This window comes from Coenobita brevimanus, chromosome 97 (genome assembly GCF_032717465.1).
Source record: "Coenobita brevimanus isolate Jiangsu-jjx chromosome 97, ASM3271746v2, whole genome shotgun sequence".
NCBI classification, from domain to species: Eukaryota; Metazoa; Arthropoda; class Malacostraca; order Decapoda; family Coenobitidae; genus Coenobita; species Coenobita brevimanus.
The window spans coordinates 16,380,750-16,398,301 of record NC_137050.1 but is presented as its reverse complement, the minus strand read 5'-3'; the positions used below and the strand labels follow the sequence as shown (position 1 = coordinate 16,398,301).

Genomic DNA, 17,552 nt, shown 5'->3' with positions numbered 1-17,552 from the left:
CACATGTACTGATAAAAATCTTCACTGACAGTAATTACACTTAATACACTTCACTGACTTCTCAAGTTCCAATGATATACAAACTTCAATAACCCGTCACTGTTTGCCACTGTTTTCATAAGTACAGAAAGTATACAATCTTCACTGACACTACACTACACTACATTCAAACCAAAACCAACCGCACTTCACTCAAACTGACCTGAAACCCGACTGAACTTGTAATAATCTCTACTCCATCTTATATAAGTTTGCATTACTCTCGAAACATCTACATTTTACAAGTATACTCTCGACGGGCAACAGTTGCCAACTCAGACACATTAAAACATGAAGAGTTGTCTCACATTACATAACACTCTAAATCATTTACCATACGAACTTAAACTACATAATTTAACAGGCAGTCATTTAAATAAAACATTATTGAGAAAAAGCACATTAAATTAATGCATAACTTATGAAATAACTACACTCACAAACAGCAGCCTAACTGGCAACTCTGACTCATAATGATACGGGAATAAAACACCGAGAAGGTACGAGACTACCTAACTGGCAAATCTTCCTTCATAACAATATTATCTTTGCTTGTTTTGGTTGGAGTCTGGCCCTGAAAGCATCGAAATACGTGACTTTGCATCGAAAAGTAAGGTAGGCAGACCACTCCAAAATGCATCGAAATTTGATTCATCAAATTCTAAACTGTCGAAATTTGAGATTCCACTATATATATATATATATATATATACAGTAATCCCGCATATTTCGCGGTAGTTACGTTCTTGTAACCCCCGCGAAATGCCAAATACGCGAATACTCTATTAACAATTGAATCTTGCACTTGTGTCCAACATGCTATCCATCACACAGTCCATGTCCATACTGGTTGCGAGAGAATTTGCCGTCAGACAATTCCCTTTCAAAACATGGACGATTCCCCGCCATTCTATAAATATACTTATTATTAATTAATCAATTCTTTTATAAATATACTTATTATTAATTAATCGATACTTTAATAACTATATTTCAGGGGGATCCAGCAAAGTCGATGTTTAATAGCGTGGGCTCTGGATATTTATTAGTTGCTCCTTTAGTCAATAAATAACTTGTTTCTTCCTCGCTGTATTCACCTTTGAATTATATTCTAGCGTCGTCCATAGCTATCTTCATTAATGAAGGCGAATTGTCTTGTTTTTGTTGTGACGGCGATTTGCCTTGACAGCGAATTGTCCCGAAACCTCCATACTCATCCCGAAATACCTTCTTACAAGATTGAAAGTACATACTCCATTATAAAGGAAAAACGTAAACACCGTACTGTAATACACAATTATCTACACATTTATTCACAAAACAGTACAAAATAAAAAGATGCAGTAACTGGTGATAGCAAACACTCGCATGGTCGTATGTCCCCCAACTCACACAGTCGCACCTCCCCCGACCACTGCCAGCTATTTACTGTTTGCTGCCAGCCACCAACGCCACTCGAAGATTCACAATCTGACAAAATGATTTTTCAATCATTACACCACAAGTTAAGTTGAAATTATTAAACTTGTTACCTGACTTTTTTGCTCAGTATCACGTACTGTACGTATATATATATATATATATATTTTTTTTTTCCCAAGGTGTGCACCACATAAAACTTTAATTCACGTCTATAAGTACAGGAATATTTTTAGTTAATGTCTGTTTGTTATCATTTTACATACCTTTAGTTACAGAAGAGTTTCACTCAGAGACATCAGACGAGGCAGGGGAATTAGGACAGGGATCATCAGCTGACTCGTCCTCCATGCATGAATCATCCATGCGTGGTGAGGCAGGAGAGGATGAGTTGCCAGATGTAGATGGCAGGGCAGATGCAGGGTTGCGTTGGTTTTTCTTTGAGAAAAACATAGTTATTGGAAGTTGCTCTCTTTCACGTTTCATCTCCTTCATTATTTCATGGTAGGGAGCAAACACAGCTTCCATCCCATTCTTCACTTTTAATGCCCTGTCCAGTGATGGGTCATATGACATTAGCAGGGAGATAGTATGCCTCATACTGCGAGTGATTTCCCCAAGCTTTTCCAGTGTCAACGCCTGTGGTAACTCATTTATACCAGATTCCTCTTCCTCTTCATCTTTCTCTTCTTCATTGAGCAGTTCTTCCAATTCTTGAGTCGTCAGTTCTTCTCCTGCATTCCCCAGCAGTTCCTCCCGAATTTCATTTTCTTGCAGGTCAGAAAACCCTTCACCTCCGACAGTCCTCGAAAGATTTTTAATTTTTATAAGTTCAGCATCAACAGTTGGGAATCCTGCAAAGTCATTCACGACTGAAGGCCACAATTTCTTCCAACAGGAGTTGATGCATCTAGCAGAGAGTTCCTCATGGCACTGTTGAATTAACATGATGCAGTTGGCTATGTTGAATTTCTTCCACCACATTTTGATGTTATCTCCTTCTTCTATGCCTTGTCTAATCATAGCAAAGCTTCGTGCCACGTATTTTGCCTTGAAAACAGCAATGATGCCCTGATCAAGTGGCTGAATGAGTGATGTGGTGTTCTTTGGTAGAAAAACTACCTCGATGTTAGGGTGTGCAAATTTAATTGATTCAGGGTGACCTGGGCAGTTATCTATTACCAGCAGCACTTTAAAGTCTATCCCCTTTGCCTTCAAGTATCTTTCAACCTCGGGAACAAAACAGTTATGGAACCAGTCACTGAACATTACTGCCGTCATCCACGCTTTCTTGTTGCTACGATAAAACACTGGCAGCTGATTCAAGTCTTTCCCTTTAAGTGCACGTGGTTTTTTAGCCCTGTATAGCAGCATAGGCTTGATCATATGACCAGCTGCGTTCCCACAGAATAGCAGCGATACTCTGTCCTTCTGAGCTTTAAACCCAGGTGCCTGTCTCTCCTCTCGAGATATAAAAGTTCTGCTGGGCATTTTTTTCCACCACAGCCCAGTCTCATCGGCATTGAAAACTTGTTCCGGCAGATACCCTTTGTCCTTCACTATTTTTTCAAATTCTGCTGGATACGTTTCTGCTGCCACGTGATCAGCAGAGGCTGATTCGCCAGTAATCCTGAGATTGTGGAGTGAGAATCTCTTCTTAAAGTTCTCAAACCAGCCTTTGCTAGCCATAAATGTGTGCTTCCCATCTCTCTCTCCATCACTGAAATGACTGTACAAATCCTTGGCCTTTTCTCTGATCGAATTTGTGTCAACAGGAATATGTCGGCGGTTCAAATCTTCAATCCATATGTTCAGAGCCTTTTCCATTTTAATTAGAGCATTATCACGAACATGTTGTGACACCTTTGCTGACGTTGATGCACAGCTAGCAACTGCATGTCTTATTTCTTTTTCACTTTTCTTAATGTAACGCACTGTCGATTCGTTCACTCCATACTCACGACCGCATGCGGCGTAGCTCATGCCACTTCTTAGCTTGTCCAGTAACACAATTTTCTCTGCTAAGGTCATAACTTTTCTTGATCGTTTTGTCACTTTGGAGTTCTTACTGATTGTATTATTAGCCTTCAGTGAGGCTGGCTTACGTCCTGGGGCCATGTGGAAATAACGTGGGAGGCCAAGTGGCTTGTATTACAGCGCGGCTACTAGTGCACCAAGCAGGTGAGGCAGACAAGCGTGGACTGAGGGATGCAGGGCAGAGGGACCGCGGGAAAGGGATAGAGGGTGGCGTGAGTTTACCGCGCTACAATTGGAAACGGCGGGAATTTCAAATTTTTTGTTTTCCGTATATTCAAGGATATTTTTGAACTTATTAATGCTAAGAAAATCCGCGAGAGGGCAAAACCGTAAAAAAAAAATCCGCGAAACATACGGGATTACTGTATATCATCATCACCATCATCTGGACCTCCTTTCCCACCCTTGGGCAGGGTGAGGAGTAGCAATGTCCAGACAGCCCAAATTTGCCCAATCCAATGGGCCACATGTCCATTCACTCATCATTCAAGCCCCCGGAATCCTGGCTCTATCGGATAAGCCAAAAACATTCACCACGTTCTGTAGCTTCACATAATCGTATCCGATAGAGTCAATCCAGATGTTGCCACGTTAAAAACAGGTGCCAAAATCCCTGATCAAGCACTTCTCCTCACAACATTCACCCAGCCAGCTCAATCTCCTGTCAGTTCCCTAGCCTCACCAACTTCCAAATCTCTCTTCCTCACACATTCATCCATTTATTGGATGATGTATATCTATCTATATATGTATATTATGTATGTATATCTGCAGTACGTGGGGTGCTCACCATACACTCACCAATGTAGTGCTGCTCTCAGGTGTCAACCCTTTCCTCTCCTCCATCCTTCTTTCTTTCCATCCTCTTCTGTCTTTGTTTCCTTCATTCTTTCCTCATCCTTCTGCCTATGGGTAACTTTACACTCCCTCTTCTTTCTTTCTTTCCTTCATTCTTTCCTCTTCCTTCTGCCTGTGGGTGACTCTACACTGAGTGACAAGCCAAATGGCTTCCTGTACACCAGGAAACCATTTACTACGCTAGGTGGTAACCATAAAACCAAATTTTGGTGCCTGGTGGCTTAGTGGGCAATTATTGCGCTTCAGTCGGATTGAGCTGGTGAAGGTTTATATCCAAGGAGTGATTGGGGTTGATTGCTCATGTAATGTCACTCAGGGATGAGTGAGGCTGGTCACTCTCATCTTAAATGTCGGGACCAACTGCCTAGACCAGGGCTCCTACGCTCCTCATGGGGCAATGCAGGATTGGATGATGGATGATATATCATGAGGAGTGTAGGAGCCTGGGGCTAGGCAGTTGGTCCCGACATTTAAGATGAGAGTGACCAGCCTCACTCATCCCTGAGTGACATTACATGAGCAATCAACCCCAACCACCCCTTGGATATAAATCTTCACCGGCTCAATTCGACTGAAGCGCAATAATTACCCACTAAACCACCAGGTGCCAAAATTTGGTTTTGTGGTTACCACCCAGTGTAGTAAATGGTTTCCTGGTGTACAGGAAACCATTTGGCTTGTCACTCAGTGCAGAGTCACCCACAGGCAGAAGGAAGAGGAAAGAATGAGGGGAAAAAAAGACAAGAGGGAGTGTAAAGTTACCCGTAGGCAGAAGGGCAAGGAAAGAAAGAAGGAAAGGAAGACAGAAGAATACGGAAGGAAAGAAGGATGGAGGAGAGGAAAGGGCAAACACCCGACAGCTGCACTACATCAAGTGAGTGGATGGTGAGTGCCCCCACCTACCACATATATATATATATATAGATAGATAGACACAGATAGATGGATATATATGTACATACTTGTATCTATACACACACACACACACACACACTGAACAACCATAGGGGCAACACATAACACTGTCCTGCATACAACTCATTAACACCTGATGCCCTCCCATTCTCCAACATCTTTACAGCAATCTTCACTTTTGCCAATGACACATGTTGACTAAATAGACACTTACTTATGACTGGCACAGAACTGTCCGTCTGTGTTGTTTCATTGTTCTGCATGCCATTAATCTGAAAGCCATACGTGGTCTTGTACTTGGAGGCACATGTGTAGCGACAAAAACTGCGGAGAGTGTTGTCAGACATAACCATGTGGTACTGAGGCTTAGCCAGGGCACTGCACATGTTGCATGTAGTCACCAGATTCTCAGAGCTCTCAGATGATTGTTGGGAGTCATTGTTTGTAGTGGAATTTGGAGTAACACTATTGTTAGGTTTCTTCCTGTAAAAAGAAGCATAAAATAAATTAGACATAAAAATATGAAGTATACTGTAGGTAGAATATTACTGTTTCCCTGAGGGAGGGAAAAAAAAGAAAATAGTTCATGCTTCCCTAAAATACAGAAAGTTAAATATACACTGCCAACAGTTTCATGGAAGGGCAAGGTGCCTTCAACAAAAATGTCACTAGCATTCAATGAGGTGACTGTGTCCCTCCCTCCCTTGTTAACCCGCCACGTCCTAGCAGATTTTTCACCAATGACCTCCCCTGATCCCAGCAGATTTTCATTTTTTCTTTTTTCTTTTTTTTTGAGGGGGGGGGGGCCTAAAACCTCCACTTTTTATGAGAAACATTGAAAATTCAGAGAGAAATTGCTCACATGAGCTCAGAAATGCCAGTAAAGGTGACCCTACCCTTACCTGGTACTGTGTTCTATTGAGCCTGGCTCCAGATGATGTTTTCTATGGGAGGGGTAACTATTCCAAACTACTCAGGATAGGTAGATATTTATTTATTTGGTACAAATTTATAGGTAGTACAAGAGCATATTGGTTTTCACACAATAACATAGGCAGTATAAGTGTTGTTTCACTCACCAAACATATCAACATACCGCACCTTTATTGGCGACGTAACCTGCCCATCACTTCTGATCATTTCTTCCTCTAATGCAGAGGTTCCCAACCTTTTTAGCACTGTGCCCCCCTTTGGTCAGGATCGTATTCATGATCCCCCCCCCCCCACCCCTCTGACGCCTAAACAACGATGTTTTTATCTGTTCCACATGGATGCTTAAGAGGCTTGATGGCAACACTACACATGGTTGCTTGAAATGACAGTTGTGAAGTTTTCCTGTCAAAGTTTCTTATTCATACATATCTTTGGGAGTACCCTGTATGCATTTGAATGGCCTAGCCCTATGTTGAACTTTGATTACCCCACGCCCCCCCAGGGGGGCGCACCCCCCAGGTTGGGAAACGCTGCTCTAATGCTATGTAAACTTTCTTCTCCACATTGTCATCAACTGGAAAATCACTCTCGCCTTGAATTTTGTACCGAGGCATGACATGTCTTTACTGGCCAGGTCACTGGTAACAGGTGAGTTGCCGAGACAATGGCGTGCAGGGGGGTGGGGAAGGTCACCCGGGATAAGGCACTGTCCCCGTCTGGCCTCAGGTAGAGGAGTCCCACATATACGTACCAAAAATCACACATGAAATTTGAAAAATGTGCAAATGACGGACCTTGCAACTGTGGCGTATTTATAAATGTCAACGGGAGTCACAGTGACAAAATGTTCGGCCACCTATGTGTGTCAACGGGACGCGGCAGGTTAAACTCAGCAAACTCTACAGACTCACACTGCAAACATGTTTGTACTGCTAACACTTTGGCCTCATGAACACTTCAAAAGGTCTAAAAGGAAAAACACAAGGGGACTCTGACCAAGGAACAAGTGTATCAAGATTGAATTGAAATGCTGAAGAAATGACAAAAAATGATAGATGAAAGTACAAAATAAATAAAGAAAAATGAGAAAAACTGAGCATATGTAATATGGTGATACAGTAGTCCCTCACTTATCCAGACATGCACTATCTGGATGTCTTCATTATCCAGACATTGGACCTTGGCTTTATTAAACCATTACTTGCTATTATCCGGACGTAAAAGTACTGCTCTCAGGTGTCTGCCCTTTCCTCTCCTCCATCCTCTTCTGTCTTTCTTTCCTTCATTCATTCCTCATCCTTCTGCCTACTGGTGACATTACACTCCCTCTTGTCTTCCTTTTCTTCATACTTTCCTCCTCCTTCTGCCTGTGGGTGACTACACTGAGGAACAAGCCAAATGGTTACCTGTACACAAGGAAACTATTGATTACGCTGGGTGGTAATCACATAGCCAAATTTTCGCACCTGGTGGTTTAGTGGGTAATTACGGTGCTCCAGTTGGATTGAGCCAGTGAAGGTTTATATCCAAGGACTGGTTGGGGTTTATTGCTCACATACTGCCACTCAGGGATGAGTGAGGCTGGTCACTCTCATCTTAAATGTCAGGAGCAACTTGTCTAGCCCAGGGCTCCTACACTCCTCATGGGGAAACACAGGATTGGATGATGAATGAATGAATGAATGATCAGTGGAATGCAATATCAAATGAAATAGTGTGCCAAAACTATTCACATATGTAAGGATGTGTATGACGAAAATTGTTTATTACACAGGACAGTACGAGCTTGACCCATTCCTGTAAAGATACAATGGGTATGAACAAACAGACACAGAAACACACACACACACACACACACACACACACACACACACACACACACAAAAGTGCATTATCCCAATTCTGTTCTTTTTCATATCAATGTGAGTAAAAGTTATGCCACGTTTCCAGTTGTGAGATCCCTACACTGTAGCTGTCCAATTTTTGCACAATATTTAAACATAACTATTGCACATACCTCAACACAAACAACAGTACATACCCAACTGGTGGTTCTTTCATGTTCAAGCAGTTTAATGAGCAGTAGAAGTAGTCTCTGAAGTCTTCGTCAACTTGTCGATGAATCATATCAAAATTGTACTTCTTAACCTGTGTAAGAAAAATTATACAACATTAAAACAGCCCTTTCATACAACAGCTTGCACAATGAAATCTTGGATCATTCGACATTCATTTGTAAATTGGTATAATCAGTATTTTCATCTGCTCCCAGTCAAATACTTAACATTACCGTATGCATTACAATGGGATAAGGTAAGGTTCACATAAAAAATATAACATGTTGTTCTATCTATCTATCTATTGCCAGACGCCTTAATCCCGTATGGGGTGGCCACAAACAAATCGCCTCCACGTCACCCTGTCCCCCACCATTTCACTGCCCTGCTCCCAACTCACACCCCTCTCTCTAATATACCTCTCCACTCCATCCCTCCATCTCATCCTCAGCCTCCCCCTACCTCTCCCCCCCTCCACCTCACTCACATACACTCTCCTTGTCAGTTTCTCACCCTCCATCCTCTCCACATGGCCAAACATGTTGTGCTGTTGCTTAACCCTAGTCTGCCTGACCACGCTGACTCATCGACTACAGATAAACAATCGCTTCTATGGATTTGTCCTATAGGTTCCCTGTGTTGTTGATGTTACGTCTGCACATTTGCGCAGCACGTGCTCTGCAATGCTCCATTATGTGTTGTCAAGTGGGTTAATTCTACAGGCTTTGCACTCGTCAAAGGTGATTCATCCCAGTCCACATATCAGCTTGTAATTTAGGAGGACTGGGTGACATCCTAATTTAACCCCTAAAGTACTATGACCGATGTTCAAAAGTCTGCTAGTTTGCCACGTACAGTCCTATGACTGATGATCATAGAAGGTCTGTCAATAACTGATGAGCACTAAGCCAGCCCCTTTTATGATGTAAATGGTTCCTATCCAATCAGAACTAAGGGATGAGGTGGTGGGAAGTAAGATCCCATCCCTTCACCAGGTCTGTGGAGGCCCCCCCCCCCAGCACTTCTCCACCTCCTTCTGGTTAATTGGATACCGCCAGATCTGTCCCCTCCCATCCAAATTACTCACCAATACCACATTTACATCGTATGGGGGGGTTCATTCCCAATCACCCCCCCCAAGCCCACCTCTACCTCCCTCCACTCCCCCCTTCATATCAAATGACATGGCAATTTCCCTGCTATGAGCTCTTTGTGTTTGTTTCCTCCCACCATAATACCCCCCACACCACTTCACCCACATTGGGGTGTGTCTCTCATTCCCCCTCACCCCCACCAGACCCGCACCCCTCCTCTACCTCCCTCCACCCACCCTTTATATTGAATGACGAGGAAATTTCCCTGCTATGATCACTTTTTGTGTGTTTCCTCCCACCATAATACCTCCCACACCACCTCTGCCACATGGGGGATGTTTCTCATCCCCCCTTCACCCCCACCAGACCCCCCACCCCACCTCCACCTTCCTCCCTCCCTATCCTTTGTCTTGAATATGACGTGGTAATTTCCCTGCCATGATCAGCCTGTGTCTGTGTACTGTCACCAAAATTTTGTTCTCCTTCATTATTTATTTACTCATGCTTACTCCTGCACCTAATTTCATCAATGAAAACATATTTTACACTGATATGGTTCACTTTGGTAAGGTTCTTTAGCAAAAATTAGTTTTTTCCCCAAATTTTTCTTCTCTGAAAAAAACTTTTTTTTTTTTTTTTAAACTCTCATGCTGACTCCTCCACCTAGTTTCATCAATAGAAACATATTTTACATTGATTTCATTGATTCTGGTAAGATTCTCTACCAAAAATTAGGTATCCTTCAATGTTTTCCTGTTTTCTCGCTTACTGTGAGGGGGGACTTCTATAATGTTTGACGGGCAGTTTTGAGGTAACCATTAGGCCTAGGGGACTGAGATTGGCATTATCAGGTGTGTAAATTCAAACTTTTCAAATCTGTAAGAAAATTTTTTACCCTGGTAAAAGCTGAAGAATCGCCCCTGACCTGCAGCAGGGGGAGAAGATATCTTCAGAAAAATACAGCCTTTAGGGGTTAAGCCTAGCCAGGTGAACTCAATCAGCTGTATTTAAAGATAACTCCTGTGTGGGGGGGGGGGGAAAGGGGGGAGGGGGAAGTTTACTGTTGTGACTGAGGTGTTGTATCACCTTGCATGCAAAGTGAGCATGTAACATGGCTGTTTTCTCAATGTTAATGTAGATGTGTCTGTAGACGGAATGTTGCTGAAGAGAGTTTAATATGTTTGTGTAATGATGATTCTATGTGCCTAGTTGTGCTGTGTGGTTGTATCATACAATGACAGGGGTGTTGTGTTTTAGCACAGGCTGCCAAGAAGGACTGTTTACCACTCATTTTGATTAACTGTCTAACAGGCAAACTTTATTTTCAAAATGTGAGTTAAGGAAAGAACAGAGAAATTAGTTGGAGAAGAACAGGGAGGCTTCAGGAAGGGAAGAGGTTGTGTAGATCAGATATTCATTCTTAGATCTTTAGTGGAAAAGTTTCTAGAGAAGGGAAAGAAGTTGTATGCGGCTTTCATGGATTTGGAGAAAGCATATGACAGGGTGGATAGACAAGGATTGTGGAAAGTGTTAAGAATATATAGAGTAGATGGGAAGTTGCTGAATGCTGTGAAGAGTATGTACGATGGTGCGAAGGCTGCAGTGCGTGTGGATGGTGAACTAAGTGAATTTTTCTCTTTGAAAGTTGGGTTGAAACAGGGATGTGTCATGTCTCCATGGCTGTTCAATCTGTACATGGATGGGGTAATAAAAGAGGTACAAGGTAGGGTAGTGGATGTTGGAGTGGCCCTGGTGAGAGAGGATAGTGTTTGGAAACTCCCTGTACTGTTGTTTGCAGATGATACTGTGTTGTTGAGTGAAGACGAAGGGGAGCTGCAAGGCTTGGTGGATGAGTTTGAGAGAGTGTGTAAGAAACGGAATCTAAAGGTGAATGTAGGGAAGAGTAAAGTGATGGTCTTTGAGAGAGGTGAAGTTAGTGAATGTACAGCGAGGCTGGATGGTGAGGAACTGGAAAATGTGAGTACGTTTAAGTACTTGGGTAGTGTGATGAGTAAGGATGGAGGTTTGGAGGGTGAAGTGCTTGAAAGGGTACAGCAGGGAAGAAAGGTTGCTGGTTCTTTGAAAGCAGTGATAAGAAACAGGGAAGTGAGCATGGAAGTGAAAAAGTTACTACATGACAGTACAGTAACCCCTCCAATATCCGGATCAATAGAGCCATCGGTAGGTTCGGATATTGGTTTCGTCCGGATATTGGGCCCCAGCTTATGGACTTGTACTTATGGACCCTAACTCAGAGAAACACCTATACAACTCCCTCCAGACATGCATAGCACTTATTTAACACCCAAATCACACCAATAAGGCACATAAATGACTGAAATATATGCAAAAGAAACATAAAATGAGGGTTTAGAAGTATGTTCATACATTAATAAACATTCTGGTACTTATGGACCCCAACCAAACCTAACTCTGAAAAACACATTCCTACTGCACATGCATGCAGTAAGTATAGTATGGAAAAAAGTACAGTATGAAACATTCTGGTAAGTATAGTATGGAAAAAAGTATAATATGAAACATTCTGGCTACTTACAGCAAGTCCCTGGCCACCTCGATGAATAACCGCCTCCTCTCGGACTCTGACAGTAAGAATGATTTCCTGAAGCACTTGCAGTACACTCTTCCTGAAGTCTTGCACTGAACTTAGTCAATAACACACAGAAGTCCGTTCTCTTCACAGTGTTCACTTTAGTCCAAATAATGTTCCAGTTAACTTTCATGTTGCAAATAAACTTTTCCCAATCTTTTCAATATCTAAAGCCAAAACAAAGGTTAGTTACGTTAAATTTTGTTTCCACTGAGTCTTTTCTCTCATTTCGAAAACCTTAACACAACACACCGTTTTTTTCACTGCACAACACTCAAAATTCCCGTGTGATCTAGTGGAGAAGTTCTTGCTGTTTATTCACTGTCAGAGTCCGAGAGTATCACTGGCAGGTGACCAATGGGTGCATCGGTGGGTCGTGGTGATGGCGTACCGACTACAGAAGACTCTGAAGATAGCCGCAAACTCACATCGAGCGGTGACTCCACTGTAGCTGATGTGCTGGGCTGTGGCTCGGAGCATGAGGGCCTGTCTTGGGGAGGCAATGGAGTGGAGCCAGGGCTTGGCACAGCAGGGGTCACGGGCCTGAAAAAACTGTCAATCGTTGACTGATGCAAGGACCGACGATTCTGGCGATTGATGATGCGCTGCCGGAAAGCACGCACTTCCTCGAGTCCCAAGGGCCCCATCTCCCTGTCGCAGTCCGGGTGTTCCAGGTAGTCTAGGACGAACTCTAGATGTTCCCGGAGTGCGCTCAGCTTGGGGATGGCTGGAGTAGTGTCCTGCTGAGAGAAGTCCGCATCATCATCGCCTTCGTCGTCAGAATCTTCAAGTTCGGGACTGACACCAGCAACCGAAGACGCGATCTCGATATCAGACAACGTCTGATACTCAGGATCGCCCTCGTCGTCGTCCAACCACTCACGAACATCGTCCACATCAACATCGTCGCCGTGCGTACGTAGCCGTGCATGGAAGTCATCCCCGTCAAACCCTAGGAAATCGTACTCCACATCTGTTCCGAGAAGCAGACGAGACCAACCATTTTCAAGAGTTTTCACAGGGACTTCCTTCCATGCACTAGCCCAGTTGTACAGCGCAGACTTGATGTTGTAGCAGCGAAGGTTTTCCAAAGTCCGCTTGCCTCGAGTGTCACGTCCTTCCCTGCGCTTGTCCTCGTCCTCGAGAACAACCATCACCTCATCCAGGAACTTCCGACGGTACAGGCGCTTTGTTGCCACGATCACTCCTTGGTCCATGGGTTGAATGAGAGCAGTCGTATTAGGTGGCAGAAACATGCACCTAATACAGCCATTCTCAGCAACCAAGTCCTTGTCGCACGGGTGGGCAGGTGCATTGTCGAGGAGAAGGAGAGCCTTTACCTGGTCGCGAGGAATTCCCAGTGTCTTCGTCTGGTACTGGATGACCTCCTTGACGAAGTGATGGTGAAACCAGTCTTTGAAAATCACAGCTGTGAACCATGCTTTCAAAGAATGGTACCATACGACAGGAAGGACATCCATCACCCCACGAAGGCACCGAGGCTGCTTTGCACGGCCAACAATAACGGGCTTAAGCCGGTGCATGCCGTTAGCACTGGCACAACACAAAGCAGATATCCGTTCCTTAGAAAGCTTGCAGCCAGGTACACGCTTCTCCGTCTCATCGGCTAGAGTGTTCGTTAGCACCGAGCGATAGAATAGGCCAGTTTCGTCTGCGTTATAGACTTGACCGAGAGTGAGGCCCTCCCTGTCGATCAAGCCTTTCACCTTGTGCCGAAACTCGTCAACTCCATCCTCGTTAGCTTCCAATGCTTCGCCATGTGCTTTACGGTTAGTAAGGCCATGTCGCAACTTGAACGCGAAGAGCCAACCCTCGGATGCCTTGAAGTCTAGGGCGTCGTGAAGCCTTGCAAACTTCTCAGCAGCAGCCTTCAGCTCCGTTCCACGTACCATCACACCAGCTGCACGTTGCTGTCGATACCAAATCAACGTGGATCGGTCAATTTCTGCAGACTTGGGGGTAAACATAACCTTCCTTTCCATGTCGCGTTTGCTTCTCGACGAGAAGTCAGCCGTGTACTGCATAAGCTTGTCTCGGGAACGCTTGATATCGAACAAAGTCGACCGTGCCAGGTTAAACTCGCGGAGAATGCGTGAAGAAGACCAACCCGCATCAACTTTCTCCAATATCTCCCGTTTCTTCTCCAGAGTCAACACCACTCTCTTCCTTTTCTCAGGAGGCGGGGCCATCATCACACACACTAAGAGGAGGGCAGAGAGCAGCAGGAGGCCTTGCAGCAAATACGGCACCACCACAAAAGCGAGCACGTGGGCAGCCATGGCGAAGAGCGTAGGTCCAGTCGCGGTGAGAGACAGGCGGGAAGTGGGGAGGATGCAGCGGCGCTCTATCGGACGTCGGAGGAATGACGAACCAAAACAATGTTCTCACGCGGCGCGCACGGCAAGTTCAAATTACGGACGGCAAAAAAAAAAAAAAAAAAAAATCGATTTTTTTTTTTTTTTTTTTTTTGGATTTTCGGACCATTTTGGGAATGTTTGATCCCAGGACGATAAGGTTCGGTTAGTGGGGATGTTCGGTTATTGGGCGTCCGGATATTAGAGTGATTACTGTATTGTGATACCAACTCTAACGTACGGAAGTGAAGCTTGGACATTGTTGGAAGGACACAAGTCAAGAGTGAGAGCAGTGGAAATGAGTTATTTAACCCCTCTGTGAGGCAACTGAGAATCCGCAGACATGCCCCGGGAGGCAAAAGTTTCGGGAAATTTGACATGTCATATTTTTATGATTTATGTGTTTGGGATGATGGGTAATGATGAAATATCAATAAAAATAATAAAATAAATATATTTTACCTACCCATTACTGAAATTACAGCTGATGAAGCTGATGAATGCAGTATGGGTATTCCATGAGGATGCCGCAGAAGGTAAACAAACAACTTTTTTCTATCTGGTGTTTTCACTTATAGTTTGAACAGAACATTCTTTCCTTATTAGAAAAACTTATTTCTTGCTTCTGTGTACAATTATTTTCAAAACAGAACTTGTTTCCGCATTCAAAAAATTGTAATTTCAACTTCTGAACTTTACTTATGCTACCAGTAATTATAACAGAACTTATTTCCTCTCATTCAACAACACTTTTCTTCTTGTTCTTATAGTTTGAACAGAACATTCTTTTCTTATTAGAAAAACTTATTTCTTGCTTCTGTGTACAATTATTTTCAAAACAGAACTTGTTTCCATATTCAAAAAATTGTAATTTCAACTTCTGAACTTTACTTATGCTACCAGTAATTAGAACAGAACTTATTTCCTCTCATTCAACAAAACTTTTCTTCTTCTTCTTATAGTTTGAACAGAACATTCTTCTCTTATTAGAAAAACTTATTTCTTGCTTCTGTGTACAATTATTTTCAAAACAGAACTTATTTCCATATTCAAAAAACTAATTTCAACTTCTGAACTTTTACCTGTGCTTCCACTAATCAGAACAGAACTTATTTCCTCTCATTCAACAAAACTTTTCTTCTTGTTATCCATTACTTCTGTTTGGCTAGAACTTTGCAAGTGTGTGGTAGTCACGCCAACACTCAAAACATAGTGCGACACCACATTCTTTACACCATGTGCTCACTCGGTTGTTCTTCCACGGCTTTCTCACAGAATGAAGGCAGACATGACATGATCGCTGTCCAGTCTTTCGGGTATGTGTTGGAGGCAGCTTTTGTAGATAGTGCCTATTGGCGAATCCCGTTGCTACAAGTCTGTCAGCAGCTAGTTCAGAGTGGCGTCCAGGACGGTCTTTGTTCAGTGTTCCATACTTGGTGAGCAGTTGTCTCACCACTTCCAGAACAAAGTGCCTCAGTGACTTCTTCTTTTGGGTTTCTGCCTTGTACATATGGTAGGCATTCAGCATTGACAAATCAACCATATGAAAAAATAACTTCTTGTACCATTTTACGCACGTCTGATACACTCCACAGTACCTATTTGGGCATCCGACTTGTCAACAAGTCTCATATTTTTTGTGTAATCAGTTACTACGTCCGGTTTGAGGACTGGTTCTTTTGTTCTATAGTCCACTTTTCCTGATGGAATCAAGTTGCCACGATGGAAGGTGCTCAGCATACAAACCTCCCGTTTATCTGTCCATCTGACACACAGCAAAGAATCACTTCTGTAGAGCTCACAGGTTCCTCGAGCACTATGTCCTCCAAACTTTGGAAGATATTTCCTGTTCTTCCGGACTGTCCCACAACTACCAGTGTTATGATCATGAAGGAAACTACACAGGGATGGGGAAGTATACCAATTACCAGTATACAAAACATGTCCCTTGTTCAGAAATGGTGCCATCAATTTTTTTACCACTGAGCCAGAAAATCCTAGGGGATCTCTTGCAGGTACATCAATATCAGTGCCAGTGTACACTATAATGTCTAACACTATGCCAGTTAGGCAGTCACAAATAACAAAAATTTTTATTCCAAATCTGTGTCTTTTGGAGGGAATGTATTGCTTGAATATAAGTCTGCCACGGAACAGAATGAGACTTTCATCAATAACAAGTTTCTGATAGGGTGCAAAGAAGGAGCGAATACGCTCCCTTATCTTTTCAATTACTGGACGAACCTTCCAAAGGCGGTCATCAGTACTGGGATGGTTGTTGTCTGTGAAATGAATAAATCGCATGAGTAGCTGGTACCTGTCCCTGGGCATGTACTTGGGAAATATTGGGGTATGAATCAGTGGATCTCGGTTCCAGTAGTCACGAACATTTTGCTTCTTTACTTGTGGCATCAGAAGAGTGAGTGCAAGAAATGTGTACATTTCAGGTACACTGGTATCATACCAACGTTTCATTTTATTGTGTGGAGAAAAAGGATGTTTGTCCTTCATGAACTGATAATATCTATTGGTTTCTTGTACCAAATAATCAAGAATTTCACCATCAAAAAACAGGAGAAAATACTCCATTTCAGAACTGTTTTTGTCTACTCCAGCAGCCCTTGTCACTCCACTGTGAGTTGCATCAAATCTATAGCAATTTGGTATGAATCTATCACCATTTGCCCAGATAAACCCAGATCCACCAGCACTACCAATACCACCAGGCCTACGGGGAGGGTCACACACCCTGGGATCATCATCATCATCATCACTTAGGTCTGAATCATCATCACTCTCGTCACTCACGGGAATAAATCCATCACTGTCACTGTCTGCCATCCCCTCACTGTCACTACCACTCTCCTGTGCCATCCCCTCACTGTCACTACCACTCTCCTGGTCATCACTATCGTACTCCAAACCTGGCGATAACTTACGTTTCACGCCAGCACTACTCACTGATACCCCTGAGGTTGACGGAGTTTGTGTATCACTGTCCGAAAATCCTTCAAAATCGGCGATGTCATGCACTTCCCTCTCTTCACCAAGTCTACTAGTCACTTCAGAGTTCTGCAAAGTGCTGTCCGGTTCTGCCATCTCATCTGAAGACTGTGCTGAGGGCGAAAAATGAAGACTTCCCTCTAACTCCACGATACGCACAATCGCGCTGCCTAACCTCTGCGCGTTGCAGACGTGAAAAAAAATCGGTCAC

General features: G+C 43.3%; 1 protein-coding gene across 3 annotated transcripts in view; it reads right to left on the bottom strand.

Moving 5' to 3' along the window:
- The window catches only part of LOC145413726 (uncharacterized), a 206,220-nt gene that overhangs the window by 74,749 nt on the left and 113,919 nt on the right, over positions 1 to 17,552 (bottom strand). For all 3 annotated transcript variants that reach the window (XM_080283382.1, XM_080283381.1, XM_080283383.1), the window contains exons 8-9: positions 8,243 to 8,349; positions 5,483 to 5,751 (exon numbers count right to left, since the gene is read on the bottom strand). In XM_080283382.1, coding sequence (XP_080139508.1) covers positions 5,483 to 5,751; positions 8,243 to 8,349 — 376 coding nt within the window. The remainder of the gene's footprint in view (positions 1 to 5,482; positions 5,752 to 8,242; positions 8,350 to 17,552) is intronic.